This window comes from Mustela nigripes, chromosome 17, assembly GCF_022355385.1.
Source record: "Mustela nigripes isolate SB6536 chromosome 17, MUSNIG.SB6536, whole genome shotgun sequence".
Taxonomy (NCBI): Eukaryota; Metazoa; Chordata; class Mammalia; order Carnivora; family Mustelidae; genus Mustela; species Mustela nigripes.
The window spans coordinates 46,569,343-46,585,793 of NC_081573.1; the positions used below are offsets into that span (position 1 = coordinate 46,569,343).

Sequence of the window (16,451 nt, forward strand, 5' to 3'; positions counted from 1 at the left end):
CTCTTGGTGGGACCCCAGCTGGGCCAGCGAGGAGGCCTGCCGTGCCCTCAAGGCCTCAGATGACCCCTAGGAATCGGTGTTGGGGCTCCCAGTCCAGGTTGGACTCCTTCAGCAAGAAGACCCTATGGGTTGGTTTATTTTCCATGCCAAGAGGCAGACCCCACCTGTTATGGTAGCTGGGCCAGAGGAGCTCTCTGGTCATTGAGGGCGCCTTCCAGGAAGTTTCTGGTGACTGCTTACTTCTTGGAGCTGTTTTGAGGGACACTGTTTATTGAAGCTCTCTTTCTATCTTGGTGTGTTTGTCCTGAAGCGTATCTCAGATTGGAAGCATCCCATCCCTGTGGCAAGAGCTCTTGTAACGTCCTGTGCCGTGGATGGGATTTCGTGGCTTTCCTGTTTAAAGTGCATCTGTAAATTTTACAGGACCTTTCTTGAGGATGGTGTTTTGCTTTTGTTTTTGTTTTTTTAGTTTTTTCTCCAGGGCCTGGATTTCCTGCTGCCTCATTTTCCCTTCCTCAAGCAGCTTCTGCTCTTTTCCCTTTCTGCTGGGCTGTCTGTGCGTGGACATGACGGGTTGCCCGTGGACTTCATTAGGGCCTGCGGGGTGCTGCCTTCCTGCCCCGTGCGAGCAGTCACCCAGGGCAGGGAGCGCCTGCCTCCTTAGCTGCTTCCTGCCCTCTCGCAGTTCTGGCCGCTGGCCCCGTGGTCCCGCGGGGGGCTGGACGGCCGCATCTTCCTCAAACCACTCCCTTTCTTCCCGACTCTGTGTTGCAGGGCCATGACCCGCTGCCAGCGGCCTCCTGAAGGCTTGTGTGATGTTCTTCTCGATTTTGGGGTAGTGTCTGAACCCTACATATTCTTCCTTGTTCTTCCTGCTCCACCCTGGTGGCCCCTCCCTATCCTGGTGGAAGAGAAGGGGGCTGCCCGTTCCAAGTCAGGGTGGACAGTGTTTCTGTCTTGGGATGATCATGATCAGACATGATCATCAGACTTGGTCTTTTCTCATCCTGGGCTTAAACTGCTTTCTGACTCATTGTGCGCGGCACGCAGGCTGGTTGGGGAGGGGGTTGGCGGTGTGAGCCACGGTCAACGCCTCCCGAGGATGTGGACTCCTGTCCAGCCTCCTCGGTGGAGGGATGCGGTACACGTGGCCATTTCTTTTGCCTGTGGCTCTTCCGCTTCTTCCCGGTTAGTCCAGCGGTGGCTTCAGCTGTGTGGTCTTTGATGAAATATCCTGCCTTCTGAGGAGTGTCTCCTGACTTCAGTGATTTTTCACGAAACCAGAGGCCAAAGAAACAGTGGCCCTGGAAAGGGAGTCGCAAGCAGCAGCCCGGCTTCTCAGGACTCAGGCCACCTTTGGAGACTCTGCCCTCTAGGCTGTCCCTGCCTTCAGTTTCTCCTTCCCCGGCGCTCACAGTAACCCCTGGGGGTTGCTCCGCCCTGAAGCCGGGCCCCGCCTTTTGTGATTTAGAGCAGGGTTTTGTGGTGGTGGGGGAAGAACCCTTCTGAACTTCACTTTGGTTTTTAAAATTACCATTCCCAAACCTTGCTTTCCTTTAACCCTTTGCAATCTGTTTGCAGTTTCTGCTCTAACAAATTGTATCGGTCCCTTTTAAAGAGGGGGGAGTCCGTGAGATTCTGGGTCCTGTTGGGAGCAGTCCGTGGTGAGAGCCCGGGACCCGGTGTTGCAGGCAGGTCTGTCCTGTAAGGCCCAGGGCTGGTGGTCAGCAGCTCACTGGTCTCTCTGTGTCCCAGAGGGGCAGGGTGGGGTGGGGATGGGGGGGGGGGCGCTGGCTTCAGGGACTTGCCCCCTCTGCTTGGTTTGATGCTCTGCTGTCATTGTCTTGAAATTCTTCGTAATTTTTGGAAGAAGGAAGCCATGTGTTTTCTTTTAGCACTGGGCCCTACGAATCACTGACGTGGTTGTGGTTCGTCCTGACCAGAAAGGCAGTTCGCTGAGGGAGCTGTGGAAAGAGGGGGGGGTTGGCGAGCGGGGGTAGAGGGTGGGTGCGGATGGGAAGGGAAGGAGCCATTTTAAAATCAGTGGGATGAGGAGGGCGAGATTAGGCATTTTGTATGGGACTCAAGGCAAGAACATCCACTTGATCATCAGCCATGGCCATCTCATCAGACTGGGAGCTCCGGGCCCGCGGCGCTTTGGTTCTTGGCTCTGCCACCAGCACCCCACCCCACCCCCCCGCATGGGTGCAGCACAACTCTTGGTTGTAGTTAACCTCCCAGAGAATGGTTGTCAGCCAGTGACAGGCCTCAGAACCCAGCTGAGTGACAGCGGAATGTGCTGCTTTGGCAGCGGGTGAGTTTCCTCCTGGTCAGGGCACTGGTTAAGCAGAAACCAGCTCCTTATTTGATGTTGTCGTGATGGTTTTCTCGTTGTTTTCACACAACAGGAGCATGCCGCCTCTGGTACATTCCCTTCCGTGGCCCTGAACGTGTGGATTACTCTGTGCCTTTTGAAGAGCGTTGTTCCCCCAGCCTCTGGCCCTCCAGTCAGGATTCTTTGTGTCTCTGCTGGGTTGCTTTTTCCTAACCCCCACGACCTACCCCAGTTGGGCACCATGACATTCTTAACTCATGCACCTTAAAAACGTCCGCTGAACGGGATCATTCTTAACTCATGCACCTTAAAAACGTCCGCTGAACGGGATGGCGGAGGCTTCCTGCGCGGGCCCCACTGGCTGGCCCTCCCGCACTCATCCCTGCAACTGAACCAACCCTCTGGTCACCAGTGAGGTGGTCTGAACATAGTGAAGATGCTCTCCTGGGCCTCTGAACTCTCTCCCTACCCCGACCTGCCTTCCCTGTCCTGGGAGCTAATCCCTCCCAGCTTGTGGGTGTGGATGTTTCCCTGCCCTTTACTGTGCCTGGATTTGCTGCAAAAACGCCTCCAGGTGATATGTCTTTAGGAAGGAGGTAGTGCTGGAGCCTATGAGAGGGTCTGTGTGTGGTGTCTGCTCTATCCTGGGCAGCTACAGCTCAGCGGGGGAGCCCAGAGGTACTTTGTTTTTGGGGGTGAGGGCTTGGGATCCTCCCCTCCCACGTGCAGAGGGTTCCTGTAAGCACACTTCTCAGTTCCTGGCAGGTCATTATCAGTGGTCTATGCCGGCTCCCATTCTTGGTGTCACACTCCCTTGGGGTGAGATTTCCCACAGCCATTCATCCCCCTTGGGGACAACCATTGGGGAAGCTCAGTGGGGGTCCTTTTCTTTTTTAATGCTCTAACAAAACATCCTATTGTCTTGTGTATAAGCACATTTAGTTCACATAGATGGAATTGTTAGGCCATTTCGTACTCTGTTCCCCTCCTCCTGTAGCACTGGGTTTTAGGTGCGGTCTCCCGCTCTGCGTTCTTCAAATGTATTGAGATTACCCCAAGAGCTTTTGTTTAAGTGGGTTAAAACTATCGATACTTGCCCCATTAGAAATCAAAACAGACGTTTACAAATTTTTTTAATTCATTTGCAAATAGAAATGGTGAAAACATTGCAAGTTAAGATAAATAATATTTTAGCATTCTTATGAACATAGTTTTGACCCTGCAGACTCCTTGCCCTGTAGTAAGGTGTCTGTTTGTTCCAGGATCCAGAAGGATACTATGAAGGGTAAGGTTTGGAAAGTGAATTTCATTTGTCTTGCTTTATAAAACCTGTATCTGAAGAGAAATGGTGAAATGTAGTGTATTGTAGAAAAGTTTGCTAGGTTTGATGGGCTTGCCTCCCTGGTTTACTGATCATTGCCTGCAGTATGGAAGGTTATTCTAGAAAGCAGAGACTCTGTGTCTTACCAGAACACTGTTTGGTGCTTTATGTTGAATTTGTCCTGTTGTAGGATAGGTGGTTTTAAAACACAAAAAAACAAAAACTTATCCATTATGAACATGCCATATATATATGTATATAAACAGGCATTTCCTGTTTATTTTGCTTATTTTATTATCCATAAGGATTTTTTTTTTAAGGAAATGAAGAGGATATTCACTTATTTTTGGTCTGTGGTTTTTAGTATATTATTAGGTTGTGCAGTCATCCCCACTCTCTAATTCTGCCTGATTCCAGACAGAATTAATTCCTAATTAATGAATTCCTTATTGTTAGGGCCCTAATGAATTCCCCAGCTCCCCATTTGAAAATGAAACCCTGCACCCACTAGTGGCCGCTCCCTGTTAAGGTACCCCTTCCCCATCCCCTGGCAACCGTGACTCCATTTCTCTCCTGGCCTCTGGGTATACGTGGCATTACCCAAGATGGGGCCTTTTTTGTCTGGCCTCTTCTACGCGGTGTCACATTTTTTAGGTTCATCCGTGTTGTAGCCGTGTCAGCACTTCATTGCCTTTTGTGGGCGACTCTCCAGTCATCCCCTCGTATGGATGTACTGTACTTTGTTGGTCCATTGCTTGATGGACATTAGACTTGCTTCCACTCTTTGGCTATTATGAATAATGCTGCTGTGAACACTGTGTGCACGTTTTTATGGGGACGGAGGGCTTCTCATTAGCCCCGTGTCTGTTTACTTTCAACAGTTGGCACTTTTTGACCTGGGTGACCCAATGGGTTATTTCTCAGGCGCCCATGATCGTATGTTAACCAGGTGTCCAAATCTCATCTGACAACTCTGTAGATGTTTGCCTTCTCAAATAATTTAATAAGTAGAGGGGGAAAGAAAACAGAGGAAAGGGAACTTTTTTTTTTTTTTTTTTTTTTTTTTTTTTTTTTTTTATTATATTTTTTTTTTTTTTTTTTTTTTGTTGTTTTTTTAATTTTTTGTGTGTTTGAAAGATTTTATTTATTTATTTGATAGAGAGAGATCACAAGTAGGCAGAGAGGCAGACAGAGAGAGAGAGGAGGAAGCAGGCTCCCTGCTGAGCAGAGAGCCCGATATGGGACTCGATCCCAGGACCCTGAGATCATGACCTGAGCCGAAGGCAGCGGCTTAACCCACTGAGCCACCCAGGCGCCCGGAAAGGGAACTTTTTAGGATATCTTCTACACCTGCGGTGGTCTTTGAGGTGCCCCAGAGGAGCCCTGGAAAATCACAAAGATTTGGGTTTGCTCCTTATTAAAAGAGGGCTGCTAGCAATTATTAGGTTGGTTTGAGGTGTTGCTGTCAGAAGATTTGCACTAGAGGAGTTGTCAGATCAGAAGACATGCTCTGCTTTCCTAAAGTTAAGCTTATATAGATGAAATGTGAGTGTAAATATTTTAGAAGAATTGTGAGTATGTGAGTGTGAGTGAGGGGAAGTCCCTGGAGATTTGTCAGTGCCCTCACTGGCCACATGTGTGTGTACCCTCAGGGGAAGCGCCTGTCTAAAGTCTTAGGAAATAGTTCTGCACTGTCCTCAGATAGACACATGTCCTCTTCTCCATTCTGGTGATCCTGGTGAGAGTAATAGACAAACCACAGCTACACAGGCTTTGTCATACAGGCGTTCTGGGGCAACACTGTACAACTTGTTCTGGGACACGTTTCCCTGGGGGCTGTGCTCTAAGCCCCAGGATGCAGTTTGTGTGTCTGAGACAAGGGACAGTCCTACAGCCTCATGAAGAATGACTGTACCAGGTACTTCCAGCCATCCTGCCTTGAAAGAATAGACTCAAGCATTCGGGCTTCTGAGCAGATGTCGCTAGAGCAGCTCTCTGACTAGCCCTATGGGCCGCATCAGGATTTCCAGAACTCTCTTTGTTCCAGAAGCAAGATGGCATCCTGAAAGCAGACTGCTAATCCAAGCTCCAGTGGGACAAGAATGGATTACATAGGACTGCATGAAATGATGTGGGAATTTTATTGTGCTTTTGTTTAATGTCTTTTGGCTCTATATTTTTCTGGTTCTGTGGGGAAGACTTCTCTTCTTTGGGCTCCCTGTAATTCACACAATTTAGTAGACTCTGCTTTTCGAAACAGAAATAAGGCATTTAAAAACGATACTTGGTTCCCGCTGGTGTGTAATGGTATCTCATCTCGCCAGTGGCTAGCGATGTCAATCTTGTGTTTGTTTTCAAGTAGGCTCCCTGCCCAGGGTGCAGCCCAGCACAGAGCTTGAACTCACAACCCTGAGATTAAGACCTGAGCTGAGATGAAGACTCAGATGCAAAACCAATTGAGCCACTCCAGCGCCCCAGTGATGTCGGTCTTTTTTGTGTTTGTGCGCCACTCGCAGACACTTTCTGGTGTCTTCCTGCCTCTGCCGGGGGTCAGCGTGGGCTGCTCAGCTCCTCAGCTGTGGCAGACAGACCTGCGCCCCTAAGGTGTCTGCCAGGTTTGGAGGACTCCCGTCCCCGTAGGAGGGGACAATGCACCAGGGCGGGCACGTTCTCTGAAAGCTGAGTAGGACTTCCCAGATTTGGAACCAGCTGAGTCCCTGAGAGTCCTGGGGCAGCTGGGAACTCCTAGCTGGGGGTCAAGGAAGCCTCCGGCTCTTGGACCTGGGCCACCTTGTGTGTCTGCAGTGGACTCATAGGCTCTTGCTGCTGTATTTATCACAGTTATCACAGACTTGGGCCTTAAAACAGCCTACGCTATTATTTTACCGCTCTGGAGGCCAGAAGTCCAAAATGAGCTGCTGTCAAAGCCTCGAGGGGCTTCTGCAAGCTCTGAGGAGAATCTGTTTTCCTGCTTCGCTGAGTTTCTGGATGCCTCCAGCTTCCACCTGGGACGGCTGAACCTTTCCCACAGTGCCTCCCTTGACCTCTGCCTCCCTCTTTGCCATCTAAGGACCCTTGGGATTACTTGGGGCACTGGGGTGATCTCCCTAAAGTCAGCGGATGAGCAGCCTTAATTCCTTCCAGGACCTTAATTCCCCTTTGCCTGGTAAGAGGACATATTGACTACGTCCTGACATCTTTGGGGGCCCCTAATGCAGGACAATGTTGGGGTACTGGGTGGGGACGCTGGGAGGAATGGGCTCGAGGTATGTGAGTGGAGCAGGCATGGGCAGGGGGAGCTTGCCGCCCTCGGGAACTCCCGCTCTGGCTGAGGGAGCGCCTGGAACACATACCAGGTCACATGCTCATGGTGCCATGGAGGAAAATGCTGCCTGGAGGAACTAGGGGTGATGGGGTGCAGTGGCTACAGTTTAATCAGGGTGGGCCTCACCGAGGAGGTTCTCCGTCTGAAAATAGGATCCATTGCATAGGATTCCTGCAGCATTAAATATGTCAAAATGCATCCTGTAGACCATGAATGATTGCATTAAAAAATCAGTTATTTCTGTATTCTAGGATCTCAACTCTGTGGATGCCTGGGCCAGGCTGGCCCCCTGCCATGGGGCATCTGAGGAGTGGTGGGGCTCATTACATTGTGAGAAGGAGAGGTTGGCTTTGTGGTGGTCTAGACCTCCTGGTCGGAGGTGTCCCCAGCTTGGAGGACATCACCTGGTCCCACTGTTGGCCACACCCAGCCGGTGTCCCTCCTAGAGAGAAGATGGGTCCAGTGCGTGGGAGCGTGCCCCAGCTCTGCCTCACACTGGCCATGAGATGTGGGGCTCTTCCTTAACCTCTTCAATCTTAAGTTTCCTTTTCTGTGCAGTAGAGGCGATCACAGCACCTCTCTCCAAAGAGTGGGGGATACCTCAGGTCCACCGTTTAGCAGAAGAGGGGGCACTTCGCTTTCAGGGAAGGGATGACTGCTGCCATTATCTCAGAGGAGAAGAGACACATGCAGCAAAGAAGGGACAGGCTGGTGAAGAGACAGGTGGGGAATGATGAGGGTCATTCCAGAGTCATTCCAGAGGGACATTTCAGCCCAGAGTCCTGGGGTCCTACGCCACTGCTTTTTGTGGTGACTCCCCAGTTGGGTGGTCCCAATGGCTCCCCCCTCTCCACCCCATAGGACAGGCGCTCTCCTGGTCAAGAGCTGCTGCCGGCAGAGAGAAGTTGACCCCTTGACTAGAACTGGGTGAGCTTCCACGCAGAACGTTTCCACTTTATTGTCTGTAAACTCTTCTTTGGTAAACAAGGAGACAAGGAACCCACAGAGCAAAGGAGCACGCGGAGTCCAGAAGACAAAGGGCCAGCACCCACGAACAGGGACTCTGAGAAGACAGCTAGGCCATTAGCGAGGTGGTGGGTGGAACTAGGGGGTTTGGGTGGGCGGTGGCACCGGGGGAGAGGGGAGTAGGAGGGAAGAGTCTGCTCGGTGGGACAGAGAAGCCTAGATCATACAGCAGAGGAGCTCATGCATCACAGCGAAGAGGGGCAGGGAAGCTCCGCCCATGTCCCCGCCCACCGCCCACTAGGGTGGTGCACTTTGGTGGGCAGAGCAGCGTGCCAGTCGGGTCAGGTCCGGGGAGGTTGGAGAGGGCTCCCGGAGGCCCGTCAGCAACCCACCCTCCTCTCCTCTCCTCTCTCTCCTGCTCTGCAGGCTGGTGGGTGCAGGCGGCAGGGGCGGAGGAGGGGTGCTCACGATCTCGGGGGTCCGGGGAGAAGTGGCCGGGCAGCGGGGGCAGGGTTTGGGGGAGGCGGAGAAACAGCCCCCGACCCCGCTTTACATGGGGGGCTCGCTGCAGAGGACGATCTCCAGGTCCTTGCGGTAGAGCTTCCCCGCCTCAGCCAAGGACATGACACTCTTTCTGTAGTTGGTGAGCTGCTGGATATTCATTTCCTAGGAGACACACGGAGAGAGAAAGAGCCCCTCACTGGATGGCTCCAGTGGAGCGTCCTTTCTGCTCATTCACAGACACATCCACCAGAAGGCTCCACTTCTCCCATCCCTGCAAACGTGGGCTTTGGAGTCCGAAAGCCCTGCTTTGTTAAAGCAAGGCTGCCTTGCTTTGGGGAAAGCAGTCAACCTTTGAGTCTCAGCTCAGCTGCCTCATCTGTAAAATGGGTACATTACCAGCGTCTGCCTCACTGAGGTGTTAGGATGGTTAGCTGAGGGAATGGACGCAAACGATGGGCAGCGCAGCCCCTGACACCCAGCGCACCCTCCCAAGTCGGCTAGCCCCTGTCTCTGCATGCCTTGTATCAAGTTCTCGTCTCCCTGGGGCTCTGGTACTCGCTGTGGGTCCTTGTAGGTGAGGAAGAGAACACCAGGGAAGCTCCCTGATTTGTCCCCCGGCATCACGGAAAATACTTTTCCTCAACCTCCCCCATTTAAACAAGGAGTCCTAACTCCTGCCGCCTCCCAGCAGCAAAGCTCTCCGGCCTACTTCTTGTTCACTGGCTTCTGTGGCCATTCAGAGGCCACGAGGACAGGTGAGCCATGGACATAGGGCCACTGTCTCCTGTAAAATGGAGGCCAACATTAGAACATCAATACCTAATATTAGCTTTGGGGAGCATCTTCCCTAAAGGTCTGAAGTCCCTGCAAATACCACCTAGTTTGTTATACTATCCACCATTCAAATTAGGAGCCAAGGAAGGGACCCCATATATCAACACGGAGCTGGAGAACCACCCCACCCCCCACACTGATTCAGTGAGAGGGCTGTGCTCACTTTCTATATCTAGAAGTTCTGCTTGAAGCTGAGGAAGGCTTTAATGAGCTGCAGTGGCCCCAGGAGTGGTGAGAAATACTGAGGTTTGGGCTGCCTGGGTGGCTCAGTGGGTTAAAGCCTCTGCCTTCGGCTCAGGTCATGATCTCAGGGTCCTGGGATCCTGATCGGGCTCTGCTCAGCAGGGAGCCTGCTTCTCCCTCTCTCTCTCTGCCTGCCTCTCTGCCTGCTTGTGATCACTGTCTGTCAAATAAAAAAGATCTTTAAAAAAAATACTGAGGTTTGATCACACCAGCCTGTCCCTCAGGGACCTCAAACATGAATCTGTTCAGAAACCATGTCCGAGACCTCGCTCCATCCAAATGGAAATGTGCACCTGCCATGTGGGTTCACAGAACACGGCCCGCTCCCCTCCCGGCACAGGTGCTGTTTCCAGTCCTGTGGTTCTCTCTACTGGTTCCTGCTCTCCATCCCCAGGGGCCACATCCTGAGCTTCTGGCAGGTGGAAGACTCCCAGGTAAATGACTGTATCATTGTTCTCCAACCTTCAGAGTTGCTTCCTAACCCTCAACACCTCTTTTTGTTTCTACATCTTGAGTGAGCCTGTGGGGCTGTGGGATTTGTATTTTGCGGTAATTAAGAAAGAACCTAGGAGCACCCGGGCTCAGCTGGGTTAAGCATCTTCCTTCGGCTCAGGTCATAATCCTGGGGTTCTGGGATGGAGCCCAGTGTTGGGGGGGGGGGTCTTAGCTCAGCAGGGAGTCTGCTTCTCCTTGGCCTTCTCCCTCTGCTCCCTCTCCCCATTATGCTCTCTTTGTCTCTCAAATAAATTAGTCTTAACAAAAAAAAAGTTAGGCGCAGAGCAGAAAATTGAGGTCACTCCCAAGATTTAATGCTTGCCTTCAGGGTCGATCAACCTCAGGTGTCGAGCAGGACCACATGGAGAATAATGATGCCTCATTAATACAATTACAGTTGAAGATATTTTCCACTAGGATGCCAACATTCCTTGGACACATAAGGTTGCATAAATAATTTTCTCCTAGAGTCTGGTGCCAGGAAGGAGTCTGCTGAGTTCAAACACCTAGTGAAGACATCCTTCTTCCTACGAAGCATGTGTTTACTTATAATTTATTTTCTGCCTCTTTCAGAAAGCATTTGTAGGTAACAAAAAAAAGTGTAGGATGAAAGAAATGAATCATGATATTCAGGACAAAGATGAAGCGGTCAGAAAGCAAGCAAGTGGCAGGGGAGACAGATTCAGGCTGCAGTGAATTTTTTCCCCCTGAAATTGAGCAGTAAATTTAGCTTGTGCCTGGCAGGCAAGGTGGTTAGGCACCGTGAGGAAGTATGGAGTATTTATCATCTAATTAAAGAAAATAGCAAAACCATTTGCTTAGAGAAAGGCATCCCAGGAGGTGAAGGAAGGTGGCTGCTAAGAGAGCCACGGGCTCCCGGTCCCCCTGCTGCCACTGGCCCTCCAGCCCCGGATGAGCCCGCCGCCTGGGGTCTATCCTTCAAGCGACCCCACCAGGCAAAGTAATAGTTTGGTTCCCCGCCTTTTGCCTTTTCTTTGAGGGGAACAAATGCTTCCGTGGCTCCTCTTAGCCTCTTGCCCACCTCCAGACTCTGCATTTATTTATTTTTTCAAGATTTTATCTGTTCATTTGAGAGGGAAAGAGCGCACATGCACACACGGGGTGGGGGGGCAGAGGGAGAAATATCTTCACCTTCATCTCCCACTGGCCCCTTCTTTCCCAAATCACTTCCCCCCCCCTTTTTTTTTGTAAATTTAAATTCAATGAACATCTATTATTATTGGAAGTTCCCCCAACTCTCTTTGTGGGGAAAGTCTTTTCCAATGGCGGTCGGGATGCCAGCGTCTTATCATCGCAACACGATAGAGGGCCAACAGGTGGGGCCGCCCCGAGTGTCTGGGGATGGCTGAGCAGATAGAAAGTGCTGGACACAAACCCTGGAATATTACTCGGCCTTAAAAAGGAAGGATGTCGGCACTGCCACAACATGGGTGAACCTGGAAGGCGTTCTGCTGAGTGAGGTAGGCCTGTCACAGAGACAGGACCTGGATGCCACCATTTGTAGGAGGTGCCGAAAGCGGTCAAGTTATAGACACGGTAGCCTGGTGGGGGTCTCAGGGCCTGAGGGTCTGGGGGCTGGGAGAGGGAGGGCTGGGGAGCTCTTGTTTGCTGCGCGCGGAGTTTGGGTTTTGCAAGAGGAAGAGCGTTCTGGACGGGGAGGTGATTACAGTGTGGGTGTCCTCAGCACTGCTGAGGGCTGCTCAGAAATGGGGAAGAAGCTTTGTGCGAAGGGGGTTTTCGTCAACGGAGCATCCATCCAGAAACCAAACAACAGCCCCCACACTGCCGTGGCCTAGTTATGGGTGATCAGAGGAGAGCGGACGCACCCCACAGGCCTTTCCCCCTCCCTCAGAAGCCTCGCTCCTGCCCCAGGGCCAGCTCCCTCAGCCCCGGGGCTCCGCGGCTCACCTTCCTGTTCTTCTCATACAGGTCCTTCAGCAGGGCGTCCAGCTCGTTCTCGTCGATGTAGCCGCTCCCGTCCTGGCGGTGGGGGGCAGGGGCACACAGAGCTCTGAGAATCAGGCCGCACCACCCTGGCCCTGGCCTCCCGATACCCCCAGCTCCTCCCAGGGAGCCTGCGGAGTCCGACCTTCCCTCTGCTCCGAGCAGAAAGCGTTTACACCCCGGGAGGTCAAAATAACACCAAACTGCCTGCCGACTTCCCCAGCCCAGGCAGGGGGACAGGAACCCCAGGGCGAAGGTGTGTCCCGGTGTTTTGCATTTGCATTGGAAATACAGAGGAGGTTCCAGAAGCATTTAGCTAACTCCCTAAGATGTCAGGATGAACACGGGGGCTATTTAAAGCTTACCCTCCAGGCTTTGGTTATAAGGGAGACTACTGGAGTCACACAGGTGAGGCGGCAAAGGAAGGGGTGACGGTGGTAAGGGGGTCCTCTCCCTCCCAACTGCCTAGCAAAACCGTTGGCTCCGATGCGAAATGATGAGCCGGCAACAAGGGAGCAATACTGAGTCCCTCCTTCCCCCGAAGGACAAAGCGGAGCCGGTGGCTGGGGGCTCCCCTGCTGGCGGGGCCCCTGCTCTTCCCTCCCACGCTGCTGTCCGTCTTACCTTGTCGTAAAATGTGAAGATCGCGTTGAATTCCTCTGAGGTCAGCTTCATGCCCTGTAAGGCCCGGGGTATTAAAGAGGGAAGCAGAAGCCTGGGAGAGGGTGTGTGCATGCACGCTGCGTGTGTGCATGCCAGTGTGTGTATGCAAATTAGTGCACCGCTGGTGTGTGCCCGAGAGGGCGCGTATATCCGTGTGCACCGGCGTGCACACGTGTGAGTGAGCGCGTATGTGTGCATGTGGGAGCGTGTGTGCATGTGGGAGCGTGTGTACATGGATGTGTGCATGGGTGCATGTGTGTACACATGAGCAGGCACAGGGCTGCGTGTGTGCATGTGTGTCTGCACGTGCGTGTGCGCACCTGTGCGCTGGGGTGCCATCAGGAGGGTGGCAGCATGAAGTGCGTGGGGTTGAGGGAAAGGAGGAAGCGAAGAAAAGCAGAGGCTCTTTTACCTGAAATTTAAGCAGGAAGTTTTCCTGTACTGGCAAGAGTCTGGAAAGGAAGCGTTAGAGCAGAGCTTAGGAGACAGGGCAGAGGCTGGAACAGCGGGTGGAGGAGGATGTGGAAGCCGCGCCTGTGGTTCTGGAAACCGTCTCTGAGCACGGAGGAATTAGTGGCAAGGTCTGCACGGAGGGAGGCGGACACACTGAGGTGCTGGGACTCTCTCTAGCTTGGTCTTGAGCTTCATGACACCCGACCTGTCACTTCTTACAGCCCTCCCCTCACCCCGGACTGGTCTTCGAGCCAGGGAGGGTGGCACAGGACCGCAGGCAGAGGTCCTGGGAGAAGTGACCCTGGGGTGGGCTCGGACACTTACCGGGACATCTCCGAGAGGCCCAGCTTGCCATCCCCGTTCAAGTCAAACATCCGTAGCTGTTGGGGACAGACAGAGGTGCCTGGGTGATTCGCTTTGACCTCTCAGGGGGGACCCTGACCCACCATCCCCTTGCATAAGAGAGGAAGGGGGAGGGGTGGGTGTGCTCTGCCCCCTCTGAGGTCACCTGGACGCTAGAGACCAGCAGGGTCTAAATGGGTCCCTGCTCCTCTCTCCTCTTCTCGGGGGGAGGGCCCCAGGAGCTGGGCTGGCCAGCAGCAAAGGCGCACCCTCTCCCAGAGCTGGGGAGGTTGTCATGGAAACAGATGCTCCCGTCTCCTCCTAGCTCAGTGAGGATCTCAGAGGGTGCGTGAGGCCAGGGACCAGCATCCCTTTTGCTACTGGGAGTCACTTCACCAGGGCCTGAAGACTCCGCCAGCAAAGAACCCTGGAAACTCAGAATCCCGCTGGCGTGGGGCAGACCCCAGTCCTGTGCCTCTGCCCACTCACTATGGTTTGGGTGTATTCCTGCAGCTTGGGTTCATCATATGGCCGGTTCGCCTTCTTCAGCAGGTCAGACAGAAATCCCTAGAACACAAAAGGTCTCTTGAGAGCTCCTGACGCAGTCAGTTCCTCCTTCATTACTTGCTCCTTCAGTCAGTCACCACTGTTTTCTGAGGTCTCCCATTTGTATGGCTTACATCCCTCCTGATTCCCTAATCCCTAATGCTTGTGGGATGATCCTGAAGGCCTGGATGCAACTTCAGCCCCCAGGAGAGGCTGCAGAGACTGGCTGTGGCACCTTAGGGAGCCCAGGACCCAGGGCTAAGCAGCGGCCTGGGCACCACTGGTCGCAGAGGGATGGTGGTGTGGTAGACCCACAGGTAGGGGACAGATCTGCCCGAGTTGTCTTGAAGTTGTCTGTCCCGGGCACTGATGTGCAAAGGAGTGGAGTCTGGTCAAGCTCCCTGGCCCCGTGGCTCCCTGCATATCCTCCCTCCCTGGGTTCCTTAAACCTACCACCACTCTGGCCTCTCAGTCCATTCTCTGTGCGTTCCGTACCCTCCCCAAGGCCCATCCTACCTTGAGCTCGTTGGCTTCAATGTAGCCACTTCTGTCTGTGTCATACTTCCGCCAAGCCTGCAGTGGGAACGACAACCTATTTGCAAGGACCCGTCAATACCTCTAAGCCTCCTTCCAGTTCCCTTTAATGGACCAGGTTGGGTCTTGATGTTCAAGAATATTACCGGGGGATGGGGACGTGGAGATGGTCTAGTCCAGTCCCTTCCATGTCACAGATGAAGAAATGGGGAAAGTGTCTTGGCCAAGGTCACACAGAAAAGGGGGAAAAAAAAAATCCCTGGGAAATTATCTACCTACTCTTAACTGGCTGGGGTCTCTTTTTTGTATCATTTTGTAACTACGGTTATGGTTTTCTTTTCTTTTTTGGACAGGGTTATGGTTTTCTAAGGTGCTAACCAAGCAACTTCTAGCACTAGGATCTGGTAGATCCAATTTTTGCTGTGGGTATACAACATGTTCTTTTACTGCTCTGGAAGCTTCTGATTGTCTGGGTGGGGCCTTAGCCAAGGGTAAGAATCTTCTGGAAGGGTCAGATGCAGTCACTGTACTCCCTCCTCCATGCCTTCACCATGGTGCACAAGGCATCCACAGCTGAAGGGGAACAGAAGTGGTAGTGCTGTCAGCTCATTTGGGCTGTCCCAAGGCTAGCCCCCCATCTGTGTGATAAAAAGCATTTCTTTCTCTGTTTTTTAAGGAAACCACCCCTCTCCCTGATCAATCCAGAGGGCCCCACTTCCCCAAATCTTTGATCTAAGTTGGTGCCTGAATATATTTCTTCTATTTTCTTTCAAGGTTTCTTCCCTTGACTTTTTCTCTCTTCTCCCTCACCTCCAAAGTGCACACCACACACCGGTGACACGGAGTTTACTAAGAATCAGCAGGTACTAATTATTTTGCCAAATTTGGATCCCCTGCATCTCCTCCCTTCTCTATGTCATGCCTCCCTTTTATTTTTATTTATTTATTTTTTAAGTTTATTTATTTAACAGAGAGAGAGAGAGAGAGAGATCACAAGTAGGCAGAGAGGCAGGCAGAGAGAGAGGAGGAAGCAGGCTCCCTGCTGAGCAGAGAGCCTCATGTGGGGCTGGATCCCAGGACTCTGAGATCACGACCCGAGCTGAAGGTAGAGGCCTTAACCCACTGAGCCACCCAGGCGCCCCGTCATGCCTCCCTTTTATTGTCCAGAGGGTGAGTTTCCAGATAACCCGGGACCTTTCTTCCATACCAGCAAACAAGGCTGTGTAATTCTCATGGGATAGCGGTGACTCAGGGAATTTGGTAGTATTTTTTTGGGGAACCTGATTGCTTAAAAAGTTATGAGACATGAGCAAATCCCAGCAAAAATGTAGACTTATGCCACGGACAACCTGGATAGATGGTATTTGATCAGGGAATTGTCTTTTCTCTGGGGAGGAAAAATGCTTTGGTTCCATTCAAATATTCCTTCCTGTGCCCAGAAAGCCTGCCCTTGAGAAAGAACCAGTAAGAGCAGGTTTATAAATATGACGTCACCAACCACCTGCATGTACCCAGTGCCTTAGAGTTTAGCTCATCGGAGTCTTGACTGAGAAAATAGGCAGATAGACCCTAAAAGTTGGGGCTAAAGCTGCCTAAAAGGAGGGTAACCTGGGGGTGCCTGGGTGGCTGAGTCCAGCGCCTGCTCAAGCCCCACATCAGGCTCCTTGCTCAGCAGGAAGCCTACTTCTCCCTCTCCCTCTGCCCCTCCCCCGCCCTCCCTCTCTCTGACAAATGAATAAAATCTTGGAAAAAAAAAAAAAAAGGAGGGTAACCCGAAGGCACCCCAGTCCTCACTCAGAGCAAAGCATCGCTTTGATTCTTTTTTTTTTTTTTTTTGGCCGGGGGTGGGGGGGGCGGAGATCCTCAGCGGCTCTGACCTCCCTCCCCCCTGGCCCCGCCTCCCCCGCCTCTTCCCCCCAGGCTCT

At 52.4% G+C, this 16,451-nt stretch overlaps 1 protein-coding gene across 1 annotated transcript in view; it reads right to left on the reverse strand.

Annotated features, from left to right (window-relative positions):
- Positions 1-7,909: 7,909 nt before the first annotated feature.
- Positions 7,910-16,451, reverse strand: part of CALB2 (calbindin 2) — a 28,151-nt gene continuing 19,609 nt past the window's right edge. Inside the window, exons 5-11 of the mRNA XM_059383988.1 lie at positions 14,509-14,565; positions 13,936-14,013; positions 13,429-13,484; positions 13,064-13,103; positions 12,613-12,666; positions 11,953-12,024; positions 7,910-8,613 (exon numbers count right to left, since the gene is read on the reverse strand). Coding sequence (XP_059239971.1) covers positions 8,497-8,613; positions 11,953-12,024; positions 12,613-12,666; positions 13,064-13,103; positions 13,429-13,484; positions 13,936-14,013; positions 14,509-14,565 — 474 coding nt within the window. The 3' untranslated portion in view covers positions 7,910-8,496. The remainder of the gene's footprint in view (positions 8,614-11,952; positions 12,025-12,612; positions 12,667-13,063; positions 13,104-13,428; positions 13,485-13,935; positions 14,014-14,508; positions 14,566-16,451) is intronic.